At 36.0% G+C, this 24208-nt stretch overlaps 2 protein-coding genes across 4 annotated transcripts in view; one reads left to right on the top strand and one right to left on the bottom strand.

The window, feature by feature from the left end:
• The first annotated feature begins 1991 nt into the window (after positions 1 to 1991).
• LOC137386774 (heterogeneous nuclear ribonucleoprotein 87F-like) lies at positions 1992 to 21005 on the top strand. 3 transcript variants are annotated; one of them, XR_010977836.1, is made up of 12 exons: positions 1992 to 2161; positions 6278 to 6414; positions 6504 to 6621; positions 10157 to 10379; positions 12165 to 12288; positions 12804 to 12844; positions 13030 to 13143; positions 13232 to 13585; positions 13791 to 13840; positions 15271 to 15330; positions 19261 to 19438; positions 20567 to 21005. XR_010977836.1 is itself a non-coding variant. In XM_068072915.1 (10 exons), exons 1-9 carry the CDS (start codon positions 2153 to 2155, stop codon positions 13814 to 13816), a joined length of 1116 nt encoding a protein of 371 aa, XP_067929016.1. In that variant the 5' UTR covers positions 1992 to 2152; the 3' UTR covers positions 13817 to 13840; positions 14018 to 14463. The 3 variants fall into 3 exon arrangements, 2 of the variants coding, with proteins under 2 accessions (XP_067929016.1, XP_067929015.1); XM_068072915.1 differs by lacking the exons at positions 15271 to 15330; positions 19261 to 19438; positions 20567 to 21005 and adding an exon at positions 14018 to 14463 and having other exon boundaries at positions 10187 to 10379; XM_068072914.1 differs by lacking the exons at positions 15271 to 15330; positions 19261 to 19438; positions 20567 to 21005 and adding an exon at positions 14018 to 14463.
• LOC137388150 (E3 ubiquitin-protein ligase TRIM56-like) overlaps positions 20962 to 24208 on the bottom strand; it is a 16849-nt gene continuing 13602 nt past the window's right edge. The window contains exons 8-9 of the mRNA XM_068074654.1: positions 21279 to 21523; positions 20962 to 21135 (exon numbers count right to left, since the gene is read on the bottom strand). Coding sequence (XP_067930755.1) covers positions 20983 to 21135; positions 21279 to 21523 — 398 coding nt within the window. The 3' untranslated portion in view covers positions 20962 to 20982. The remainder of the gene's footprint in view (positions 21136 to 21278; positions 21524 to 24208) is intronic.

The raw sequence follows: 24208 nt of genomic DNA, 5'->3' as shown, positions 1-24208 counted from the left end.
AAAGCTGTTGACCTCTTCCAATGAAGAGAAGAACACTGCCGACATTTTTTCACAATATCTTCCATCAAAATTCTCAGGAATCTTGTACATGTGATATGAGTGGAATAATTCATATTTATTTAGCCATTACTATTTCCAGCTTTGCTGGGTTGCTTGTCACATAATTGTTGAGATTTGGAGTTGTCGTTCCATGATTATATAGTGTGCCTAGTTACAGACAACTTACACGTGACAAGACAGTATTCACAGTGACAAGACAAGCAACTGCATTTCTTTTTTTTAGTCAGTCTATACCGAAATACTGAAAAGACTACACCTCATATAGCATTATACCTTTACTTACTGTTAACGACAACCAGAAACATGTAATTCTATAGTATACTAATCTAATATTAACACTTACCTTAGTTATATAGAGGGAAGTGTTAAGGAGTGGAGAGTGAGATAGCTAGTGGTGAGCTAGGAGAAAATAGTTTCCAACAAAAACAGACACTTGGCCACATGCAACCACTACTATTGTAGAAAAGGACATTAACTATATGCAGTAATGGTCCTCTAAGCCACACAGACACTTGCCACAGAGAGAGTGACATAGATTCGTCAAACTATACCGGTATTCACGGCAAGGACAAAGGATATTGCTGGGTCGTGCTCTACACATAACACAAAATGTATGACCATTAGTTAAATAGCCCAGGAGTGAGACAGTCTCTAAAACAGGCACCATGTGCACACCTAGGTTTGGAATTGGACCCATAATCTATTTTCCTAAGGTTTTAACAAATGACCCATAGCCCACCAACCATTATTTCACAATTAACCCTTTTTGCGTTACATGTTTTATAGTCACCATAACACACAGTTTTACACCCTTATCACTGCATTTACAGAAAAGGTTACATGGACGGCCAGTAAAAGGTGAGTAGAAATACACAAATAAGATTTTCTTTACTCCATGCGCAAATAGCCAAATCAGCCAATCAGCTCCGTAAACATAAATCTAGGCTCTTTTTTATAGGAACGGTATTTGCTTTCACACATAGGTCCTTAGTCTGTTTCCGCCATTACCCTGTCAGAAACTCGTCAATGTTGGTATTAGCGATGAAAATTTAATATCTCTATTTAAATTGATTACCGCAGTTAGCTATTATGGCCTATTATGGATTACATACCAGATAATTCATTATAATCAAGTTCTACATTCTAACAAGCCTTACTAACGACCGATGGACCCATACCACGGTTATGTATCTAGTTTACTGAAATATACCCATAGCACGCTGCACGCTAATAGGATGACTGGGATAATAAACCCCTTAGGACGTGAAATTTGATGTGCACATGGTGCTTGTTTTAGAGACTGTCTTATCCCTGGGTTAAATAGGAACTGAACATTTGAGTTATATCACATGTATCAAAATATCACTGTTCGGTTTAACAATAGGCGGTCTAAACGTCATCTATGCCGAAACCGATTGTTTGTACCGTACCCGGTAAATTTCGCCGTGTTACATTTCAGGTAGCCTGGGCATGACTCTTTTAGGAGGTGGGGGGGAGAGAAAGAGCCTGGGCATGGCTCTTTTTCTTTCCCCATCCCCAAGAGAGTCATGCCCAAGCTCAGACTTGCCAACCCAAGAGTGGGGCAATGCGTGAGATTTGGTTTTGGGGCAATTGATGTATCAATGATAGTACATTGAAAATTGGATAGCACATATAAAATTGTGGAAATTGGGGCAAAAATCTCACGCATTTTCATTTTTTCTTTGGTGTGATTGCGTGAGTCTCACCAATGGTATGCAGCCCCCCAGGGGGGCTGTATATCATTGGTCTCACGCCCAATGCGTGAGAGTTGGCAGGTATGCCCAGGTTACATTTCAGGCGTGTCGGCCAGTAATGGAGTTGTCCTCTTCATATATAGATGGCGACGATACGGCAGCATTTTCGGCTGTTATCGCCAAACACCGGCTAGCCTCGAGTCGAAAATAAATTATTCGGTTAATGAGCAAATCGTGCTTTAGAAGAACGACATTTCATTTGTATTTCAGCGGTTGTTTTATTACAGTGCATCAGCCATCCGTCTGAAGTTTGGTTTGGGGCCAGATTACTGTCTAGAATCGTTGCTGTTAATCTGCAACCTATTGCATCTGGAAACATGTCTGAGGTATTTTTTATTCAAGATTCCATATACCTAGCTTTCCTGTGAATTCAAAAGGAAGCAGCTTGATCATCTTGTGCGTGATAGATGGTTTGGAAAGATGTGTTATGTTTGCCTTTTCTAAGTTCAAAGTAGAACTGATCGATGTATACGTAAAAATAATTGTTGCACTTGATAGATATTATCGATTCACTAGTTGGAGCGTTTCGTATATACATCACATTACAGATTGAATTCTTGGAGAGAAAAAACTGTTACTGGTTATACCTATGTCCTCACTGCACACTTTTTGCTACCTTCCTTCACTTTTTTAAATATTTTATTGATGCAATAATATGATAAATATATTGTAGCATCATTTACCACCACTTTTTCCCATCTGTAGACCTACTAGCATACCTGCCACTCACGCAATCACCCCAAAGAAAAAATGAAAATGCGTGAGATTTTTGCCCCGATTTCCACAATTTTATATATACTATCATTGATACATCAATTGCCCCAAAACCAAATCTCAAGCATTGCCCCACTCTTTGGTTGGCAGGCCTGCCTACTAGCCTACGTTGCATGTAATTATTTTATCCATCACATAGTATGTGAATAAGATTATAAGAGAGTACGTTTAAGACTGTTAACCGATTAGATGATATTCAAAATTTTTCGTTACATTTTGGATATCCATAGTTTTCAAGTGAACCCAAGTAGATTATCTGGGCCTAGTTTCTGTTTAATCTATACACTGAAGTCCTGTATGTCGACGTTTTAGGCATAAAAAAACGATTCAAATATAATGATACCCCACCTTGGTACTGGGAATCTTGATAGGGGGATTAAAACAAAATTACAGACCTATTTCAAAAACAGCTGTTGCTAAATTTTCATTTTATCAAAAAGACGTCCAAATAGGCGTTAAAACTATTAAAAGTTTACTTGCAACAAGTAAACCTATAATTTTTTCTATGATGAGCCAGAATGATGGCTGATCCTAGAAAAAATGGATGAGCCATCTTTTTGGCTCATCCAAAATGATGGCTCATCGTTTTGGATGAGCCATCCAAAATGAGCTATGATGAGCCAAATGATGTTTTCGTGCAAAACCAACAAACTAGTTGCTAAAAACAGAAATTTTTTTATACAAATCAATTAATAAAATACAGTCAAAAATAGATAACTCAAACTTTACGGGACCCGAGCGAAAGTGTTTAAGTTATTACAGGGTTCAAGTTGTCAGAGCACTGTCACACAAGTCCATGTATTTATGAGTAGATACATTTACATGTACGAACTATATATGAATCAAAAGCATAAATGGCTTGTTTCAAATTAAATGATCTAATGCAAAGTTTTAAAAAATTTTTATCAGAAATTATAGAGATTGTTCTATCACTTGAGATTTGTTTGTTGTTTTAGGTGATGTAGCTGCCACGACGTTTTCAGATAAAAATTGGTAAAACTTGATCGCTGTTGAAATGCTCAGAAGAAAGGTCATCTTTTTCTTTTGAGTGTTTTAACCAAAATTAATTTTGCCGATTTTTCTTTAAGTTTTTATCTGAAGGTTACCTCGCTTTTTTTGCCTTCGAAGGACAATCGCTAAGCGGATGTTTGGTAAAATTTGATTTTTGCAAACCATTAGAAAAGTCGTTAACGAACATATTTTGCCGATGATGGTAATAACGCCGCCTATCATTGAACTACTTTAAGTTGAGGTTTATCTCTATGGCTTGCAATAAAGTGATATTCTAAAGGATAACAACCTCTCGGTAGCTGTTGGGCAAAAAACTGTTCGAGTTAATTAAGTTGAGGTCAATTTATTTAAAGCAATTTATCATTGCGTGGGAACAGACCAAACAAATCCGTTCGAGTTAACCATGTGTTCGAGCTATCCGAGGGCGAGTTATCCGAGTTTGACTGTAGTTTATAATGGCTCAATATTATATAAAGAAGATCGATTCAGTACATTTGGTGCCAAAGAATCGATCTAGCACCAGAATTAAGATTGTCAGATCAATTAATCACCAAGCTCTACTATATCGTAAATTCTGCGTTACGGAAGGAATTTGTGTAAATTTTTGTTTTGTACTACGTGAAAGTTTCATGTAGCATAAAGTGTTGTCAGTGCAAGTTCTCAAATTCGATTTGAATCGCGAGAATTTCGCAGTTAGCCTTGAAATATCGCTTTCTCTTTTGCCGGGGAGACAATAATGTACAGTTGAACCTCGGTTCGCGAACATAATCCATTCCAGAAGGTTGTTCGAAAGCCGAGTTGCTCGAGATCTGAAACAATGTTTCCCATTAGAATTAATGTATGTAAATTTTAATCCATTCCAAGGCGAGATAACAACGTCGGTAAAGTATTTTTTTTAATATTTTACACCATAAACTACTGTATACTACATACTATAAATAAAAACGGGTAGATATAGATCGTGTTTGTTTTTATTAAAATATTTTCGATCTATGATGATGAAAACAGAAAACAAAAAGTGAACAGTTCGTATGTTTTGCTATTGAAACATCGAAAACATTCTACGTTAAAATATGATACCAAAAATTGCAGAAATTGATAACGAAACAGCGAAAAATACAACAGATTAGTTACTTCAAAGATCGTGTGAAAAAAGGAAATATAAACAGCAATGGCACGTTTACTTCACATCTTTGAAGGAGAATCCTCCAAAACAATTTAGGGTAACTCGACTGGAGGAGTTGTCTCTCTAGCAATTCTCTTCGGTAGAGGGACGTCGTCCCGGATGGTTCCTTCCCTTTGGTAAAGAATTTATGAAACCCAACTTGCTTTTCCCTTTAATTACAAATGTTTCCATGCTGTTTTCGGAGCTGTTCCGAACATATAACTCTAATGCGCATGCTCTGGTTTGGTCGAGAATCGAATTTGAGTCGCGATCTCGGTAAGTGGGGTTAAGTCGTACGTATTAAATTAGCAAGTTAGTAAACTCAATGCCAAGTGCATTTGTTGTATTTTTAAAGTGGCCTTTATTTAGGCCAATCAAGTAGGCTATTTCATAATTCGAACTCTTCTTAACCAATAAAAGCTTAAAACAGCATAAATTTGCCTCACAAAGCCGTTGCTATGCAAACCGGAAATAATAAAAGATGGCGTCGCATAAGTCAAACGATCGTATTTTTCATTGACACGATTGATAATCAAGATATAAATATTACTTTTGAAGAATACTTTGGCAATTTAACTGATGCAAAATTATCTGATGCAGAGGAAGGTTTTGGTGTAGATGATTTTTCACGTTCAATCGATGTCGAAGATGATTATGAAGAAATAATTGCACAGTAAGAAAAGCAAGAAGCCGTTAGATATGGACTAATATGGATCGTTATTAATGGAAAGATTTCAATTTAATCATTTGGATTTAGAATTAAGCTTCATTGTATTGTCTGTAAGGTGAAAGGTCTTTACATGTTACTATATTCTTGTGCAGTAACAAATCAAATTTTGGTAATCAATAAAATTGGTTATCAACTTGTAGCTAATATCTATATACATAAAATAATTAGGACTTTTTTTATTTAGATATGCAGATTCAGCTTAGAATTCTGTCCTAGAACCCGTGTATTTGTTGAATTACAGCTAAATTTAATAGTGGTTGCTAAGGTGAATCTAACTGTAAACAAATAGCTACGTGACTCGAAACTTTAAACACGATTTTCTCGGGTTCGTGTTTCAACCGTTTTAAAAAGATACATGTAGACTTTTGACACTAAAGTCAGTTCTAAGTTTCTAACCAATGTAGAAACAAAGAATTTTTTGCAGGGAAATTTGTAAATTTTTCTCTGTTGAGCTGAGCAACTATCTAAATTTTAGTAATTTCCAACTTAACTCCATTTTCTGAGCTCATGACCCATTCACGTTGTTGCAGCATCTACTGTATTAATATTGAAGGAGTTGCTACATGTCACTAGTTGTCTGTGTGGCTGGATTCATCCTTACTTATAAATGTATACAAACATATTCTACTGTAGTAACCGACAGTAATCAACCCTGTGCAAATTATCACAAAGTATATATTATAAGTAATATATTGCAAAGTAATTTCTTACATGGTGTTATAATTCATCCATGTTTTAAGCATGTCATCAACATTCTTGTAGTTGGAGCCCGAACACATGAGGAAGGTATTCGTTGGAGGATTGCATCCCGAGACAGATGATGAAGCGATGAAAAGTTATTTTTCTAAATATGGCGAGATCTTAGATTGCATAGTAATGAAAGATTCACAGACAAGGAGGTTTGTGGCTGAGCATTTCATCGACCAGTGCATTTGAAAAGTACTGCCATTTATGGTAACTTTCCTAGTTGTATTTTGATTTATTTTAGATCCAGAGGATTCGGATTTGTGGCCTTTGACAAATCGGAGTGTGTCGACAGACTGCAAGCGGACAGACCGCATTCCCTCGGTGGCAAAAAGGTTGATACAAAAAGGGTTGTTCCAAAGGTAAAAGGAATTTTTATTTACACTTGTGTAGGTCTTTCAGAAATGTGCATTACAGTGCACCCTCGGGTTACGATTACCCTGTTATATGATTTATCTGCCTTACAAAGTGGCATACGATGTTTTTTGTCCTCCCCATTCGAATCGTATTTTCAAAACTAGTAGTAAAGTTGAAGTTGCAATCCCTTTTAGCAAAGGGCCAGTGATCAGACAATATCCCCTAATCTGCTAACACAAATTCACTTCATTATAAGAACAGCATCGTTTGGGCGTTCCTGTCAAATTAGACTGAAAAAGTTTTAATCAGGTTGGCTAAAATTTATAATGAAAAGGAGTCCCAAACGGATAGCCGATAAAATTTCAGCAATGAAAAAGTTGAAGTTCAGTCAAATAACCCAAAATATCTACATACATGTACTAAAACTTACCTTCACTCATGTTTTTAATAGGTATTTGTATTATATAATTATATGCATTATATAATTACTATGGGATTCTATACTACTCCGCACAACATTTTCGCTATACGATGCCAACCTTGGGACAGATCAAAATTGTATGACGATGGCGCACTGTACGTAATTTATTATCGAATAATTAATTTGCGATTAACAACAATGGGAAACTTATTTGACAATGTCATCAAGACCATACAGCGAAACCTCGGTTCTCGAACATAATCCGTTTCAGAAGGTTGTTCCAAAACCGACTTGTTCGAGATCCGAAAAAGTTTTTCCCATTGGAATAAATGTATTTAAATCCGTTCAAGGCGGAAAAACAACATCGGTAAAGTATTTTTTTAACATTTGTCACCATAAACTGTACTGTATACTGCATACTATAAATAAAAGCGGGTATATTTAGATCATGTTCAATTTTAATAGAAAGATTTCTATTTCTGATGATGGATAAAGAAAACAAAAGTAAACGTTTTGTATGTTTTGCTCTTAAAACATCAAAAATATTAAAGGTCAAGATACAATACGAAAAATTTCAGAATTTGATAATGAAACAGCAAAAAAGGAACAGATTTGTTACATCAAAAATCGTAGGAAAAAGAAAATATAAACAGCAATGGCACGTTTACTTCACCTTTTTGAAGGAGAATCTTAAACAATTTAGGGTAACGCTGGAGGGGTTATCGTCCTAGCAAATTTCTTCGGTAGAGAAGACATCTTCCCAGATGGTTCCTCCTTTTTTGTAAAGAATTTATGAAGCGTAAATTGCTTTTCCGTTTCTCTTCTGCGCATGCTCCGGTTTGGTTGAGAACTGAATTTACTAATATGTTTGAGATCTGAGACGAATAAATCTCAAAATCTTTGGTCGAAAACCGAGTTGGTCAAGAACCGAAGCATTCGAGAACCGAGGTTCCACTGTATTGGTAAACAAAGAATTTATTTTTGTTTGAAATCATCTCATGAAACCCGGTGATATTTAATCCAATCATTTTTGTTACGTTTCTCGGGGAAACTGCACCTAATTCAATATGGGTGTACCCCAAGAATTATTTGATAGGATATTCTGTTTACTACTAACAAAAACGGGAACAACAATTCATAAGTTTGCCAAATGGCAAATAATGGCAATTCTGAGTCCTCCATCCATGCCCTCAAGATGAATCTTTATCAGAGCCTAGATTAAATAGACCTTTTCAAAATCTTTTCAATTACTGTACAACCTGTGTTTGAGCGCCACCTCTATTTGAGCGCCACCTCTATTTGAGCGCCACCTCTATTTGAGCGCCACCTCTATTTGAGCGCCACCTCTATTTGAGCGCCACCTCTATTTGAGCGCCACCTCTATTTGAGCGCCACCTCTATTTGAGCGCCACCTTTATTTGAACGCCACCTTTATTTGAACGCCACCTTTATTTGAACGCCACCTTTATTTGAACGCCACCTTTATTTGAACGCCACCTTTATTTGAACGCCATTATGGGAGAAAGGTTAAAAACAGAGAACGCCACCTTTTAATTCAAAGCTACTTCTATTTGAACAGACTTGTACTTGACCACCACTAATTGACATTCATAATCTTTACTACTTATAACAGCAAGTGGTCAGTAGACAAGTGTCCGTTAAAATGTGCTAATAGGGACTCAATACTAATGACAATCAATCGGTTTGTTGTTTCTATCCATATCGAAGTATCAAAGTCCTTTTATTTTTTCAAAGGCGCTTATTTTTATGGCGTTGCTTTCCAAGTTCTCTTTACCATCGTAAATTTAAACCGGTTTTTTATATACATGCAAGTAAGTGCATGTACAGGACTTTGAAGCATCAGGACCGCGTTAAACAAAGAACCACTATTAGCCTGAGACAGTATCATTTCTATGCTTTGAAAGATTTTGTTTGTATATGTAGGCTACCTTAAAGTAGAGAAACCGCGTTAAACAGAGAGCTACTACTAGCCTGAGACCGTTACTGATTATTGCTACAGTGTTGCTTTCAAATTTTTTACGAAAAAAATGAAAAGCTTTTGAATTAGACAACGAGAGAATCAATTGTTATTGATATAAACGATTCATTATTGATACGATTTTGTGGCCACTTCTACCGATCAGTTGATAATATGGATCAGTTGATAATATGGGCTCGAAAAGATCAAATAACGTCAAAGTGGTGGTCAAATGGAGGTGGCGTTCAATTGGATAGTAACGGTCTATTTTTCAAATCTTCTCTCAGGGTGGCATAAATTTGTAAGTTATATAATAATGATCTAACAAATGCTACAAATATATTTCAAGAGCAATTGACATAAACCATATATAATTCATTCAGAAACAAAAATTAATATTTAAAACCAAAATTGACTTTTCAAAAAGTATAATAATAACATCGTTAGATTAGCTGGTTTCTTTCTGATTGTTGATTTTTCTGGTTGTTCAATACCTTCCATTGTTTTCTGACCTCAACTCCTCTCCTGCACAGCTTAGCTAATCAATATTATCTTCCAAACAGATTTTTAGCCGAGCAAAACATTTACGCAATGCACTTTAAAATACATGTATACACTTCTCGCGTGAATAGAGAGAAACCGTGTGTAATCAAAATAGCTTCAAAATAGATAGAAGCACAGGTTCCATCATGAATGCGAAAAAATTTTCACGTGCATCGACGTATCAAGACCGTCTTAATAAAAAACTATGATTAGCCTGATATAATAACGAATTACTTCTTTGGTGTTGCATTCAAAATTTTAATGAAACGCGTAAAGACTTGGAAAATGGACATTGATATGAACAGCAACAACAAACGAATTAATTGTCTATTAATCAAACTATTTTTTAATAGTCATTATTAGTACGGTTTTGTGGACACTTCTACTGATCACGTGCTATTATGGGTATGTAATTATCAAGAATCTCAAATAGTGGTGGTCAAATAGAAGCGTTGTGTTTAATTGAAGTGTGATTCTCTATTTTTCAACCCTTCTCCCATAGTGGCGTACAAATAGAGGTGGTGTACATTTAAGGTGGTGTTCAAATAAAGTTGGTGTTTAAATCAGGTTTTACGGTAATGTTAATCTTGTGTTATAGGAAGTGTCTGCCGCACAAGGAAGAAGTGAGAGAGAACAGAAGGTTAACAAGATTTTCTTGGGTGGTCTTAGGGATCAAATCACTGATGATGATCTGAACCAATATTTCAGTCAATTTGGAGCAGTTGAGCGAGTCGAGACTTTTACTGACAAAGAGACGAACAAGAGAAAAGGATTCTGTTTTATTACATTCCAAGACTTTGACTCTGTCGATAAATGTGTCTGTAAGTGTGCAAGTACTCAACATAAATTGGAAGCAGTTAGGCTATTGACTGTTTTGCTATGGGCCTTTAAATCTATTTTTTACAGGTTGGTGATTATGTGTTGGGTAGATTTGTTGAAATAGGACACAGGACGAAATAATTATATATTCTATTTGCGTTCATTTGAATTAACACTAAAGTCTGTAACACGACTTTGAAGATACTCCGAAAGAATTAATTTGCAAAATGATAAAGTTGCGCCACACATTTGTTTGTCCGGATCAGTGCACAAGGTCACTCTTTTTAATCCAGTTCATGACATCTCATACTGTGTGTTTATGAATGTTGAGGTAATATCTGTAGCGGTCACGCAAACCATGTCCGTGTCATCCATGGAAATTTTTTTCTTTATCATAACATTTTTCACGTCCTGTATCGTTAACACCTGATAAAAATTTCACCGCTCACAACTAAAGATGTGTTAAAAAAAAATCCAAAATTCTAACTTACACGTGTAGATTAAAATCTCCATCAACTCTTGTACAGGTTGAATTCTCACTAAATCTGTAGTGTAATACGTAAGGAAGCTTCCTAACAACTAAACGAATTTAAATTTTTAGAATTTATATCAATCATGCTCTGTTAAATTTTAAACCAAATTGTCATACCTTGGGGTTTAACCAGTATTACCGTTAGCGGAAATCTAAACATATTTCTATATTGAGCTACAATGCTGACCCATGTGATAGATGTATGTTACGTGCGCACAGACTTAGCCATATTTGCTTTATGTATATATATATATATATATATATATATATATATATATATATATATATATATATATATATATATATATACTTTATTGGCAATAAAGTACTATCTAGATCTATATATAATAAAGCAATCTTATCAATTTTGTAATATTAGGCTTTGAATGATATGAATTTTTACATGAAAAACTCAAACAATGTAAATGTTATTTGGGGTATAGGCAAATGACCTACAAATGACCTTGTTTTGTGCATTGTGCAAATGTATGTTTTGTGCATACAATGACCTGGTTATGATTTTTTTGCCTTATGCTGTGGAACACAATGTTTTTTCGTCCTCGCCCTATGATATCAACAAAAGTTTCTCTCCAAACTCAAATTTGACAGTCGGTGTGCTATATACAGTGCATTGAAATAATGAGTATGCTGATATGTATTCGACGAAATTTTTTCCGCAAGGCATAAAAGAAATACGCTGCTCGATTTTTCTCAGTTCCGCGTTACTCACTATAAGTTATTGTAAAAACGAAATTGAAAACAGATTGATGATAAAATTTAGCCGATAACAAATTTGAAGTTTAGTAAAATACATACTAAAGCTAAACTTGAAGTATGCATGTCATAAGCTTAATTCATTACAGTTAACTTCAATGTTTATGTTATATGTCTGTCCCGAAGGTAAGAACCCTCTACAACGTAGTACAGCACCTAGTAAGTTGTAATATTACGTTTTATTGCAGACCATAACCACTAAATACACTTAAGTTATGTTAGGTAACCATAGTTACCAAGGTTAACATAATATTTTGTCACTAATTTTTAATATGTAAAGTATGTGTATAAAATTTTGCATTAGATATTTACTGTATGTTTCTTTACTTACCCCTCTATACAAAACTTTCACCTTAAGAATCCAACACTGGAACTAATTAAAATCGTATGACGTTGGTCCACCGTAGTTCAGTTCTTATTATTGTTCTCTGATGATTCACATTAGCTATTCCATTAAACTTTATTGTTCACCTTATTCCAGTGCAAGCTCAAATAGCTCCTGAAGGCAAGCTCAATTTGCAAGGTGTTAAGGTTGAGGTGAAGAAGGCCAAGAGCCAAGATGAAATGAGACGAGGAGGTGGAGCAGGCCGAGGAGGAAGAGGAGGGTGAGTACTCTATATTTTACCAGTACAGTAGGATCTCGCATACGCTAAACCTCTTTTTACATGAATTCTTCCAAATCTAAAGCTTTTGCATTGTAGTACGTAAGAAGTTTCAGATGACGTACAGCGTCCAGTTGATTCAAGTTCTCCAATTCGATTTGAAATACAAAAGTCCCATAGTTAGTCTTAAAATTATCATTTTCTTGTCCAGTTTTAAAAGAAATTGACCTCAAAACTGAATGAGGTTTGAAAGATCTTAGAATGGATTAAGCAATTTACACGTGTTTTACTGTTCATCTCCACAACCTAAATGTTCTTGAAGCTGTACATATTGTATGATAACCTAGACCAGTGCTTCACAAGTAGAGGGGCCGAGGCTTACTTGGAGGCGACTTTGACCTGTGTAAAATGCTTTTTATATTTTAATACCATGTTTTGTCTCAGGGTAATTATTGATAACGAATGTTTGTGCATGTATGATAAATAGGTAATGATATCCTTTCCTCTTATGTGTTTAGGTTTAATCGAGGTGACTACGGTCAAGGCTATAACAACCAATGTAAGTGTACTGATTGATATTTATCTACCTTATCTCTTTTTTTATCTGTTCCGCTCCTTATAAATGATCTTGACAGTTTTAATTATATTATCTGGCTAGAGCAAGATGTTTTAATACATGTAGTTGCCAAGTAGTTGCAAATAACATTCGTATCTTTGCCATCATTTATTTGTATTCCTTTGCAGCAAACTATGGAGGAGGATACAACAATGGTGGAGGTTTCAATCAGGGATACAACAACGGTGGTTTTAACCAAGGTGGTGGCGGCTTTGGCAGTGGAAACAACTATGGAAGTGGTGGTGAGTCATAGCGCTGAATGCATTTTGGTGTTCAAGACATTTCCTATGGTGTTTTTTACTGTTCGCTAATGGTGCTTGTGCTTTTCAGGCGGAAGTAGCAATCCGCAACAGAACAACTGGAGTGGCAGCTCTGGTGGCGGTGGATTTCAGAACAGTGGTGGTTATGGTGGAGGAAACAGTGGTGGGTTTGGTAACAGCGGAAGCTATGGAGGTGGTAGCAACAGTGGTTATGGAGGTGGTAACAACAGTGGATATGCAAGTGGTAACAGCAGTGGATATGGAGGTGGTAACAACAGTGGATATGCAAGTGGTAACAACAGTGGATATGCAAGTGGTGGATATAGCAATGATAATAGTGGAGGGTATGGAAATAGCGCTGGAGGTGGGCCGATGAGAGGGTTCAACAAACCCAATCGATCAGGACCCTATGACAATAATGCTGGTGAGTTATACTTTCTAGATAACAAATGAAAGGCATGGTACGTGTCTAAAATTAATTTATAGTTTAATACTCACCCTCTGGTCAGCTAGTGATAATATATTCTCTTATAACATTCCTACAAAACTTCATATTAGTGCATTATATACGAGCAAAGAGTTGCTCAAGTCCATATCATAATTCGTTAGAATTATTAAAATCATTGTAGGTGGTGGTGGATGGAACCGGACCTAAAAAGCTAGTTTCACGATTGCCGAGGTAAGCGCTCTATTAGTTGTTTGCTTTTAAGTAAAATTTGCCTCTTGATGACTCTAGAATTTATGTATTTGCTATGATGTTTCATTCAGCTGATAATATAGTTGTTACTCTCTCATTTGTTAACAATTTGTATTATTAATACTAATTTTATTGTTGTGTTTTGTTGCACTTATCTAGGTCATGACAAGGTTAGATTAGAATAGGAAGTGACTCATAGCCAACCATCGCTACTAGTACTAGAGCATAGTCTAAGACTAAGTTCGCTACTACCAACCCAGCCTCTCTCTGAGCTCTCAAAGGATAGTACTGAGTGTATAGTACGAGCGATATAGTGCAGGCAGTGTAGCCTAGAACGTGAGCGAAGAAGGTAGATGCTGGATGGTCAACAGTGAAGTGGACTAGGGTCACGCCTTCTCTTCATTCTTTGTCATGATAAATGAGCAATAGTGAAAATATTGTAAATATTATATTAAACTAATCGTTAATTGCATCAGCCCTTTCTCCATCCATCTTTATTTGATATTGTCAGATATCTTTTCTTTCTGTACATTGTACATATATTATTGCTTTGCTGTTTTCAGCAAATGATTTTAACAATAAATGGCTTTTGTAGAAGTACAACATTAAGATCGTCATAGTTATGTTGAATTTGTATTTTTTTGCTCCAAATTTTATGATTAATCGAAGTTTTTAACTTTAGAAATAGCTATACTTGTTCCAGTGTATACTTGCGGTGTTATGTTGTTTATATTTGGGCATTCCTTGCACCAAATATTTGTTGCACTAGACAAGCTGTCCCAACTCAAAGACGAATATGTTCCTACTTCCTATACATTCCTAGAGCCGAAGGCTAAGCAACAAGATAGCGTAGGCTAGCTAGTGTGAGGAACATTCCAGAGCCAACTTGCCATTTGGAGCTAGTGTAGTTCTGTTAGAACTTATTTAAGCAGTCATGTCTGCTTATGACCTAATAGGTTCGTAAAGAGGTGAGCCTAGTTAAATTATATATATAAATTGCTTCACGCTGCCACGAACGAACGCTGATTTGTGCATTCAGGCTACCCTTAGCATGCAAAGTAAACTTCAGAAATACATGTACTCTGCAGAAACCATGTTGAATCAAATATTCTTGAAAAAAGTGCACTTTGGTTAGTTACTTTTCTGTTGCAAAATTTTAACAATGTACATCTTGTTTGATTTTATGTAACAAAAACCAATCCGCTTAAAATGATGTTTTGATGAACCTCGATTCACCTGTTAAACCAAATATTTACTCTCACTTTAGGTTGTACAATGAAATGTTCGTGTAATAAAGCGAGGACAAGTCACCGCTTGGCTGTACTGCACTTCATTTTTGGCTAGCTCCGTGAATTGACATTTGTATGGATAGCCATCTATTATGTACAAATAACATTTGTTTCTGTTTTTAGATGTTGGTTACCACTAGAGGAGTCAGCCTGTTGTTAATTGCTGCCCGAGGGATATTGCTGGTTTGTCTTTTGATACCATTCTGTTATGGTTAAATATGAGATAAGAACGAGCAATTTTATCTAGAAAATCAGTATTACAGAGTGCTATGTAGCTTTCGAGTAATGACCATTCAGTAAACCAAAATAAAATGGATGGCTTCATTCGAAAACCAAAATTCTCATAACATTCATAACCCATTGTGAATTTAGTCAATAGCCATAAATTATATATAAAATTAATCCTAATTTCGTACTGAATTGAAAGTATGTATACAGAACGGGTGTAAAATTAAGTATTTGAATGATTATGTATACTAAATTTTGAACATTTCAATTTTTACTTGTTGAGCATAATTATCTGTGCAGATATGATCACGCCACATTTTTATTTTATTTTCTTGTTTCAAATAATATACATAGATGAGACTTGAGACGAGCAAATAAAAATGTATGTGTTGTGATCACATCTGTACAGATTGAAGAATTGAAACAAAAGATTTTTTATTTGTATGATTTGATAAGTGAGACTTTTAGCTATTTTAGCTCATGTGCATGGTCTGCATATTGCATTGACATCAGAATCCTAGTGAACCCACTTAAGTATTGGTAATAGCCATCTTAAGAAGTACATATCTATTTGATGTCATTTATTAAACATAGTTGTCAGGGAAACTATCAGTTATAGTTGGTACCTCACAATGAATCCTGCTTTAAGTTATTGCAAACTGTAACTGATATCATTGAATGCTTGTCTAGATCAACTATACTGAAGGACCTTTGAAGTGATGACCCAATAATTCAATTAGTCAGCATCGTTTATTAAATAACATGGATCCTAGCTTTAAAGATTCCTCTGTAGCATAGCGCTACACATTCATGTCAATTATCTCCATCACACTTGCTAATTCATGACAGGAATATTTACCGGATGTATTACGCATGCATCAAGAATTATTTACTAATAAACACTGATTCTTGCAAATTTATGAAAAAATGATTATTTTGTCAAAATAAAAATTTAAATTAATTATTAGAATCATTTGATTTTGTGTGCTACCCTTAATGACTTGTTATCTTCAGTCATTAACGTAATAAAATGTTCACAATTTAGTCAAATTTTCTCTATCGCAGTCGGTCGTTCTGACAATTGCAGTCTTCTGTTTTTGCTTCATCGTTGACTTCCATGCCACCATATCTGTTTTGCTTTCTCTTGTCATCTTTGCCGCAACGGAAAATTAGTATCTCGTTGAGTTGCCATTCCAAGAAACACTAATTTTGTCACTCTAATAACTTTCAACTTATACACAAACTGCAAACAAAAGTGTAAAAGCTATGCAACAATTGTAAATGATATGATCTGAGTGAAGTCGAAAAATCATTTGAAGTCCATTGTTAGCCAGGAAAGCACCGTTATTTATGTACTAAGATCGGGTGATAGGATTGTACAAATTATATAATTTGTACAGTCGAACATGGATAACTCGTCCACGGATAGCTCAAACACATGGTTAATTCGAACATTTCCTTTGGTCCGTTCCCACGTAATGATAAATTGCTATAGATAACTCGAACTCAACACTGTTAATTCGAACTGTTTTTTTGCCCAACAGCTACCGAAACGGTTGTTTTCGCTTTAGAAAATCACTTTATTCAAAGCCATAGAGGTAAACTTCATCTTTTCGTAATTCATAAGCGTCGTTATTACCACCATCGGCAAAATATTTTTGTCAACGACTTTTCTAAAAGTTTGGAGAAAATTGATTTATACTGCGATACGATGAATAGCACGGGTTAGCCGGGTCACGCGCGCAAGAATTTTCGCCACGCACATACAAAACAAAAATCGCATGTTGTTTTGTATGTGCGTGGCGAAAATCCTTGAGTGCATGACTCGGCTAGCCCGTGATGAATAGTTTTCCGACATTGATTCCGTGTTGAATCAACGTCGGAATGTTGAATGTTTAAAACGTCTTAAAAAATGTATTTAAACGTATACGTTGTCTGAGCTACAAAAAACTATTCATCGTTTGACCTAAACACAGAATACGTGTGTACATTCAGTAAGTATTTATTAAAAAAGCGTGAGTGATATAGAATGTACCGTAAAACCTCGTAAAACTTCTAATTGAACTGCCTCGGAGTGTTGCTCTTAACGAATCCCAGGTAAAGTAAGGTAATCTGCATAAACTTCAAGAAAAAACGGCAAAATTGATCGTGGGTAAAACCCCAAAAGAAAAAAATGTCTTTTCTTTTGAGCATTTCAACAACGATCAAGTTTTGCCAATGTCAATCTGAAAAATGTCCTGGCAATAACATCACCTCAAACAACAAACCAATCTCAAGTGATAGAAAAATCTCTATACTTTTTCATGAAAACGTTTTAAACTTTACATTAGAAGCATTTAATTTGAAACAAGCCATTTGTGCTTTTGATTTATATTATAGTTTGTATATGTACATGTATCTACTAATAAATAAGTAAATATATAGACTTGTGACAGTGCTCTGATAACTTGAATGCTCTGATAATTCGAACACTTTTGCTCGGTCCCTTGAAGTTTGAGTTATCCATGTTTGACTGTATATATAATAATACAAATTGGATTAAAATACATTATTGCACTAGAGCTGGAACGAGACCAAGGAATGCAGGGTCGGGCCAGACTCAGGGTCAGCAATGAGGGCCAAGATCGAGTTGGGCCTTGTCAGCACGCGCGAATTTTTATTCATTTAAGGTTAAGAGATTGTTCTATTACAGCCTAATGTTGTGACATCAATATCCTAAGATAAAAGAACCCATTATCACACCAATCATTATATTTTATGGCTTGATTTCTAGATGCAATCTACGATTTATGGCTAGACATTGGTGGATCTATGCTATTCAATGGGTGATAGATTATGGCATGACTTCCGGCTAAAGTGTTTTTATTACAGATTTTATTTTCAACTCTGCTATTATAATCAGCAAGAAGAGATTAGTTAAGGAATACATTATAAATATAGAAATAGATAACCCAGCACCCAGCAATGTAGAAAGCAAAAATCCATCACTTCCCTAAAACTTATGGCATTGGTGAAAGAAACTCAAATTAAAAACAATTAGACGCTAGGTTCTTAGACGCGCTTTCAAGTTCCTCAGGATGCCTTCGTTGTAAATGCCTCAATAGTATTGGTTATTGACTAAATTCACAATGAGTAATAATGATGTAGAGGAGAATTTAATTTTTCCAACAAACAGGTCCAGTTTGTTTTGCACACGGCTAGGTTTTGGACCTTGTTAGAGATGACATACTTGAGGTTACCAACTAAAGTTACCTGCACAAAGAAACTTAATCGGTCGGTCTAACTGCTGTGATGTTTTACCACTTGCGATTAAATTCAAATTTCTTTTTTAAATATAGGAACTTCTGCAAAATCAATATTTGCCAGTTTTTGCACGCATTATTTTCTCAATTAGCTGCAGGCGATCAATTTCACACGTGTAACTTACCATTTCTTCCCTAATGAATGTTGACATTGTTAGGAGAAATGCGAATGTAGACTAATTTAATTCTGGTAAAAATGGCAATTACCATTGGTGCACGCTTCCCAATTAGTGTGCAATGTGCTATGTGAGCTGCATCATTTCCTTAATATAGTGTTTTACAGGCTGTCACATACCATGCTTGCATGGTGCTAGCAAGCCATACCGTGCTATTGCATAGAAATAGTCTGCGAACCAGATTTTTAGATACGTCAGATATTGTTACTGGTGTACTCACCACTGTTACTGTACTGGTGTAGTACCAGTATTTCAGACTAATGGAGCTGCCAATTTTCTGCAATTAAATCATTCAAACGAAGTTAAATGGGTCCTAGCAAAGTTTACACAGGCTGTTTTGTTTTAGCACTTACTACCTCTAATGCTTGTATTTCTATTAGGTAATTCTCAATGTTTCATGTTTTTAGACAGCACATTTGTTATGAGCTGAACATCACTGATTATCAAAGTGGCTCACAAAAGGTTGCTTAACGATAAACAAAGGACTTTCAACACATCAAGTACAGCTATTATGCTAAAATTCCACACGAAACGTTCTTGTAGTCCGATCAGATGTGCTGCTTGAGCTACAGAAACAAATATTCTGTAAGGATATAATATTTTATCATAAATTTTATATGCATGTACATAGATTGTACCAACTGGTCTGCTTGGACCTTTTTCTTGCTTCGGGCAAATCAAGAGATAAAGTCTGATGTGTATGTGCATATTTAAAAAGCTAGTAACTTGTTATTGAATGTTTTGAAGGTTGACTTGCAACAAAATTCACATTACAGTTATTTGGTATCAAAAGGTTCACCATGTCTTACTCTGCTGTGTTGTAGGTAAAAAGTATGTGGAAATATGATTACAAGCTCAGAAAAGCTAAAAAACGAAAAGCCGCTGTAGATTGGAAACAGTGTATTTCTCTGACGTAGTCATTACATTTGGTTATTGTCTTGTCACGTGATGTTCTCACGTAAATTGAAAGGCCAATAAAAGGCTTAATATAAAACTTATCGTAGCACTAGTTTATGACAAACACTTCTGGTTTTATCGAAGACCCTGTATCAAATATAGATGCTCGCTACTTTACAGTTTTGTTTCGGCTTAGTTTCATCGTCTAGTCGTAATCTGATCATGTGACCCATACTTCGCGAATAATTTCTGCAGCATTTTCGATTATCACAGATGACCAACAGGCTCATCACGTTTATCAGAGAATAATATGTACTCCTTCGAGCTAAGGTTAAAAAATTAAATGATTTTTCACGGTAGGTTATAAGATAGCAGTGCTGAAAGTGACAGCATTACAATGACGATGAAATGGAAGCTTAAGGACAATAAACATGGTTTTATTGAATGCATGAAGTATATTTGTGAAAATATTTCGACGAATGAGGTTGTGTGAAAGTGTAAACAGAAGCCATCTTGCACAACTACGTCCCATTTGAGCTGTTTTGGAAAGAGATCCTAATCTACAGCGGTTTTGCGATGCCTGCGATTAACTGTTCGTTTTTTAGCTTTTAAGAGCTTATAATCACATTTCTACATATTTTGCACCTACAACACAGCAGAGTAAGACATGGTGAATTTTTTGATATCAAATAACTAATGTGAATTTTGTCGCAAGTCAACCTTTAAGGCTATTTATTGATAAAATATGCACTGGTCTACAGATTACGTATCGCTTGTCATCCACATTTATCTTATACAATTTTCATAATGTTTCAGGTCTACGACTGAACTGTCATGGTTTGGACAAACCTTTGGTGTAGGCTGAAAGACTAGACACTGAAGTTTGAACAAAGGGTGTAAAAATATACAAGCTATGCTATTGAAGGATATCCTGGCATAAGATTTGTGAAGCCTTCTGTAATTCGACCCCCCTATATTTTCTGAGATTGTTGACATTTTCATCAGAATGACAATGCATTTTAAACGATATATGTTGCTATATAAGAATTCAGAGTTCCTTTTTCATGTATGTTTTGATTCGATAAGAAGTAGCCGACCATGAGGAACAAAATGCAAGGTGTTTCCTAATGTATGAGTTGATATTAGAGAAGGTGGACACAGTAATACTACACTTCATGTTAACCATCGTTTTCATGGAATAGTGGAGTTGAGTGTGGATTGTTTACATACAGTTAAATATACTGAAATATTTTGATTTTTCCAAGACCCTCAGTAACAATGAGCTGACCACTGATGTTAACGCATAAAGCAATAGGTTTCCATAATCCATGTTTCCGAGTGATAAGATGCTTTCCAAACTCTCCACTTGGCATCAGAACACTGATCTGCAACAGCGGATCAACGAGTAGAAGGTTATCAACAATGCATTGGGATCGCTGTGTGCAATGTGCTATCTTATTATAACTAAGGTAAAACTAACCTAATATTTTGGGTATGATGGCCAAACAAGGTCATTGACACGAATTACCTTATCATTTCTGTTGTCGGCTACTAATGTGATCCCGTAGCCATCCTGATGGCATCCGTAAGGCTGTAGGAGTCCTTGATGGGTTGCAACGCCATACTCGCCATAGTTCTGTTCTGAGTTCTCGTCTACACCATTCAAGCTAAGTAGCTTGATATTCGGCTCGGCAAAGTCGGTCACTATCACATCATCTTGCAGGGTTGTACAGATGTAGTAAGGGTCAATAAAGTTGGTAGAAGGTGTTTGACCTGAAATGATTATTCTGCAAGCTTTATCTAAAGGGCTCGTGATACATCACTGGAGTTGTCTCTTAATGCTATGTGTTGTGTTCACTCATTGCTATAGACATCAACCTTGTTCACCTGCTATCACAGAAACAAACCATAACAAACATCTTAGTATATCAAAGTCATAATATCATCTTAGTATGACAAAGCAAGACTAGTCATATAGGCTACTGTAATGATTTATCGAGAAAACTTTTAATACTTTAAAATTACAGCTTCAATGATCTCTTTCCTGCAGTCAGTCGAAGTGATTATGACTGTATATGGTTATGGCTGACATGACTTTCTATCAGCTCAATTACAAGTTGCCATAAGTTTGTGTTGTTCTGCCTCCGTTATAAATTCCTCTTAGCTAGCTACATCTTTATAGCGGTGCCAAGACCTTCCTTGATTTCACTTACTGTCATATGCATTAGCTGTGTAGTAGTATTACGTAATAGTACAATAGTTGACGTAGAAGCTGGTTTTGTTCCTTTCTGTGTACACGGCCCATCCCTCATAGATTTTTTAATTTTTTTGGTGAGAGGCCTGCCCGTTTTAAAATATTTATGGTTATGATCTTGTCCTTCCACTTGGTGTTCACGATGTTTCTCAAGTGTCTCATCATCATAGCGTGAGTTTTTTTTTACTTGAGCTTGACAAATCGTCTTGGTCTCAGCGTCATATAAGTATACCGCTCGATACTCTCTTCATTTCCTCCTGAAACACGCTTGTGCTTCCAGGTAAGATACAGTGCTTCCAAGGCAGATGAAATATGTAGCTACAACCAGTGGTTTATGGTTGATGAAGATGTATTTGGCTTCAGAAGGCCGAAGAAGGCGTTTGATAGGTTGGTAAATACACTCTGTTTTTTTTATATTAATCTTTAAGCTAAACAGAAATACATGTACAGCCTAGAAGAAGTTGACCAGGAGTAGTTTGTTTAGTACATTTCTCATGGATTTGATGAACACTGAAGACCATGCCTAAGGTGCTTCAGTTTCTTTAAAATCCACTTTGAGTAGCTGCATGCCAGAGGCAGATTGAGCAACCGATGCACTTTCATCAGCAAATAGCATCTCTCAAACCAGGCGTTTGATGGTATGAATCTAGCTTTGAACTGAGAGATGTTGGAAAGATCTGCAATATGTCTTGCCTGTATGTAAACCCCTAATATACATCTTGAAGGCTACATGAAGCATAGCAGCCAGGTAGATAGAAAAAGATGTGGAAGCTAGGACACAGCCTTGGCCCATTTGTTCTGTACAGTCATTTGACGAGTCTTTACCTTGATCTTTAGCGCTTGGATCAGATTGGTTACTTTTACTGCGCATCCCGATTTTCCTAGCACATTCCAGAGCCTAGCTCATGAAGGCTTTTGTAAAATCTATGAATACTGTGCAGAGCTCTAAGTTTTGTTCAGTAGACGTTGTAGTACAGTGGACATAGTAGTTGTTTTGACGAAGAAGACCATTCAGACCTACAAGACCATGTCTATGGGGCTTTGGTTTCTTTGGTATCTACTTTGAGTCTAGAGAAGACCTGACAACATCTTTCCTAGTCGATTGAGGGTGATACGGACTAAGATCTTTCCTTCAATGGACAAAAGGAGATCCCTTTATAATTGCTACATTCCTTCCTGTTGCCATTTTGGTATATGGGGATATTGTTTGTACTTTCCAGTTCTTGGGTCCCAGCTCAGATTTCCAGATGTGTAAATTCATATCATGCATCATTTTTTGCAGTTGTATTCCAGACGCTTCCAGATTTTTGCAAAAATGCCACAGATACCAAGTGCTTTATTGTCTTTCATGGACTGGATTGCCATTTGGAGTTCCTCTAAACTTGAGATATTGTCCAACTCTTTGTCTGCAGGGATCATTAGAAGTTGTTCAAGTGCATCTTTATGTACATTTCCAGGCACATTTAGCAGCTGGTCAAAGTGGTGGGCAAAGTGCACTAATGTCTTATCCCAATTTGGGCAAGAAGTGGAGCTGTTCCTCTTCTCAGCAGTCCGTAAAACTCCCTTAGTCTATTGTAACAAACCGCCATGTCATTTGTGTTTGCAGTCTGTCGGATTCCCCCGTTTTTTTTCTATCACCATTGAGATTTTATTTTACAGGTGTACGGTTGCAATGGGTTTCTCATTTGTGCTAGAACGGCATTTGCGCAGGTCTTATATTGTAGTCCACAGGCTTTAGTCTTGTTTTGTTAGTCAATCAGGGTGTTAAGCTTACTATTATTTTCATCAAACCAGTCTTGCTGTTGTCGCATCTGTTTTCCTAAAAGCTCATATGCTGTTTATGGGTTACTCTCTTTAACATATCCTATCTCCCATCTATATTTTTACTGCAAGTGCAATTCTTGTTATTCTTGCAATTCATCTCTTTTTGAAAATCCTGACGGCACACCTGGTCTTTTAAGCTTGTTCACATTTAATTTGTGCAATTGCCTTGCTTTGCTTTTCTTCCTTCTTGGTCTCACATTGAACACAAACTTTGCACGCACCATGTTATGATCTGTACCACAATCGGCACCTCTCATGACTCTGGTGCCAAACACATCATTCAGATCTGATTGTCTGGTAATTATGGAGTCTAGGAGATGTATCCAAGAAGTTTGGTGATTTTCTTTATGCTTGAAAATGGTGTTTGTGATGACCAGTTC

The sequence above is a fragment of the Watersipora subatra genome, chromosome 2 (assembly GCF_963576615.1).
Source record: "Watersipora subatra chromosome 2, tzWatSuba1.1, whole genome shotgun sequence".
NCBI lineage: Eukaryota > Metazoa > Bryozoa > Gymnolaemata > Cheilostomatida > Watersiporidae > Watersipora > Watersipora subatra.
This window is presented reverse-complemented; position numbering and strand designations above follow the sequence as displayed.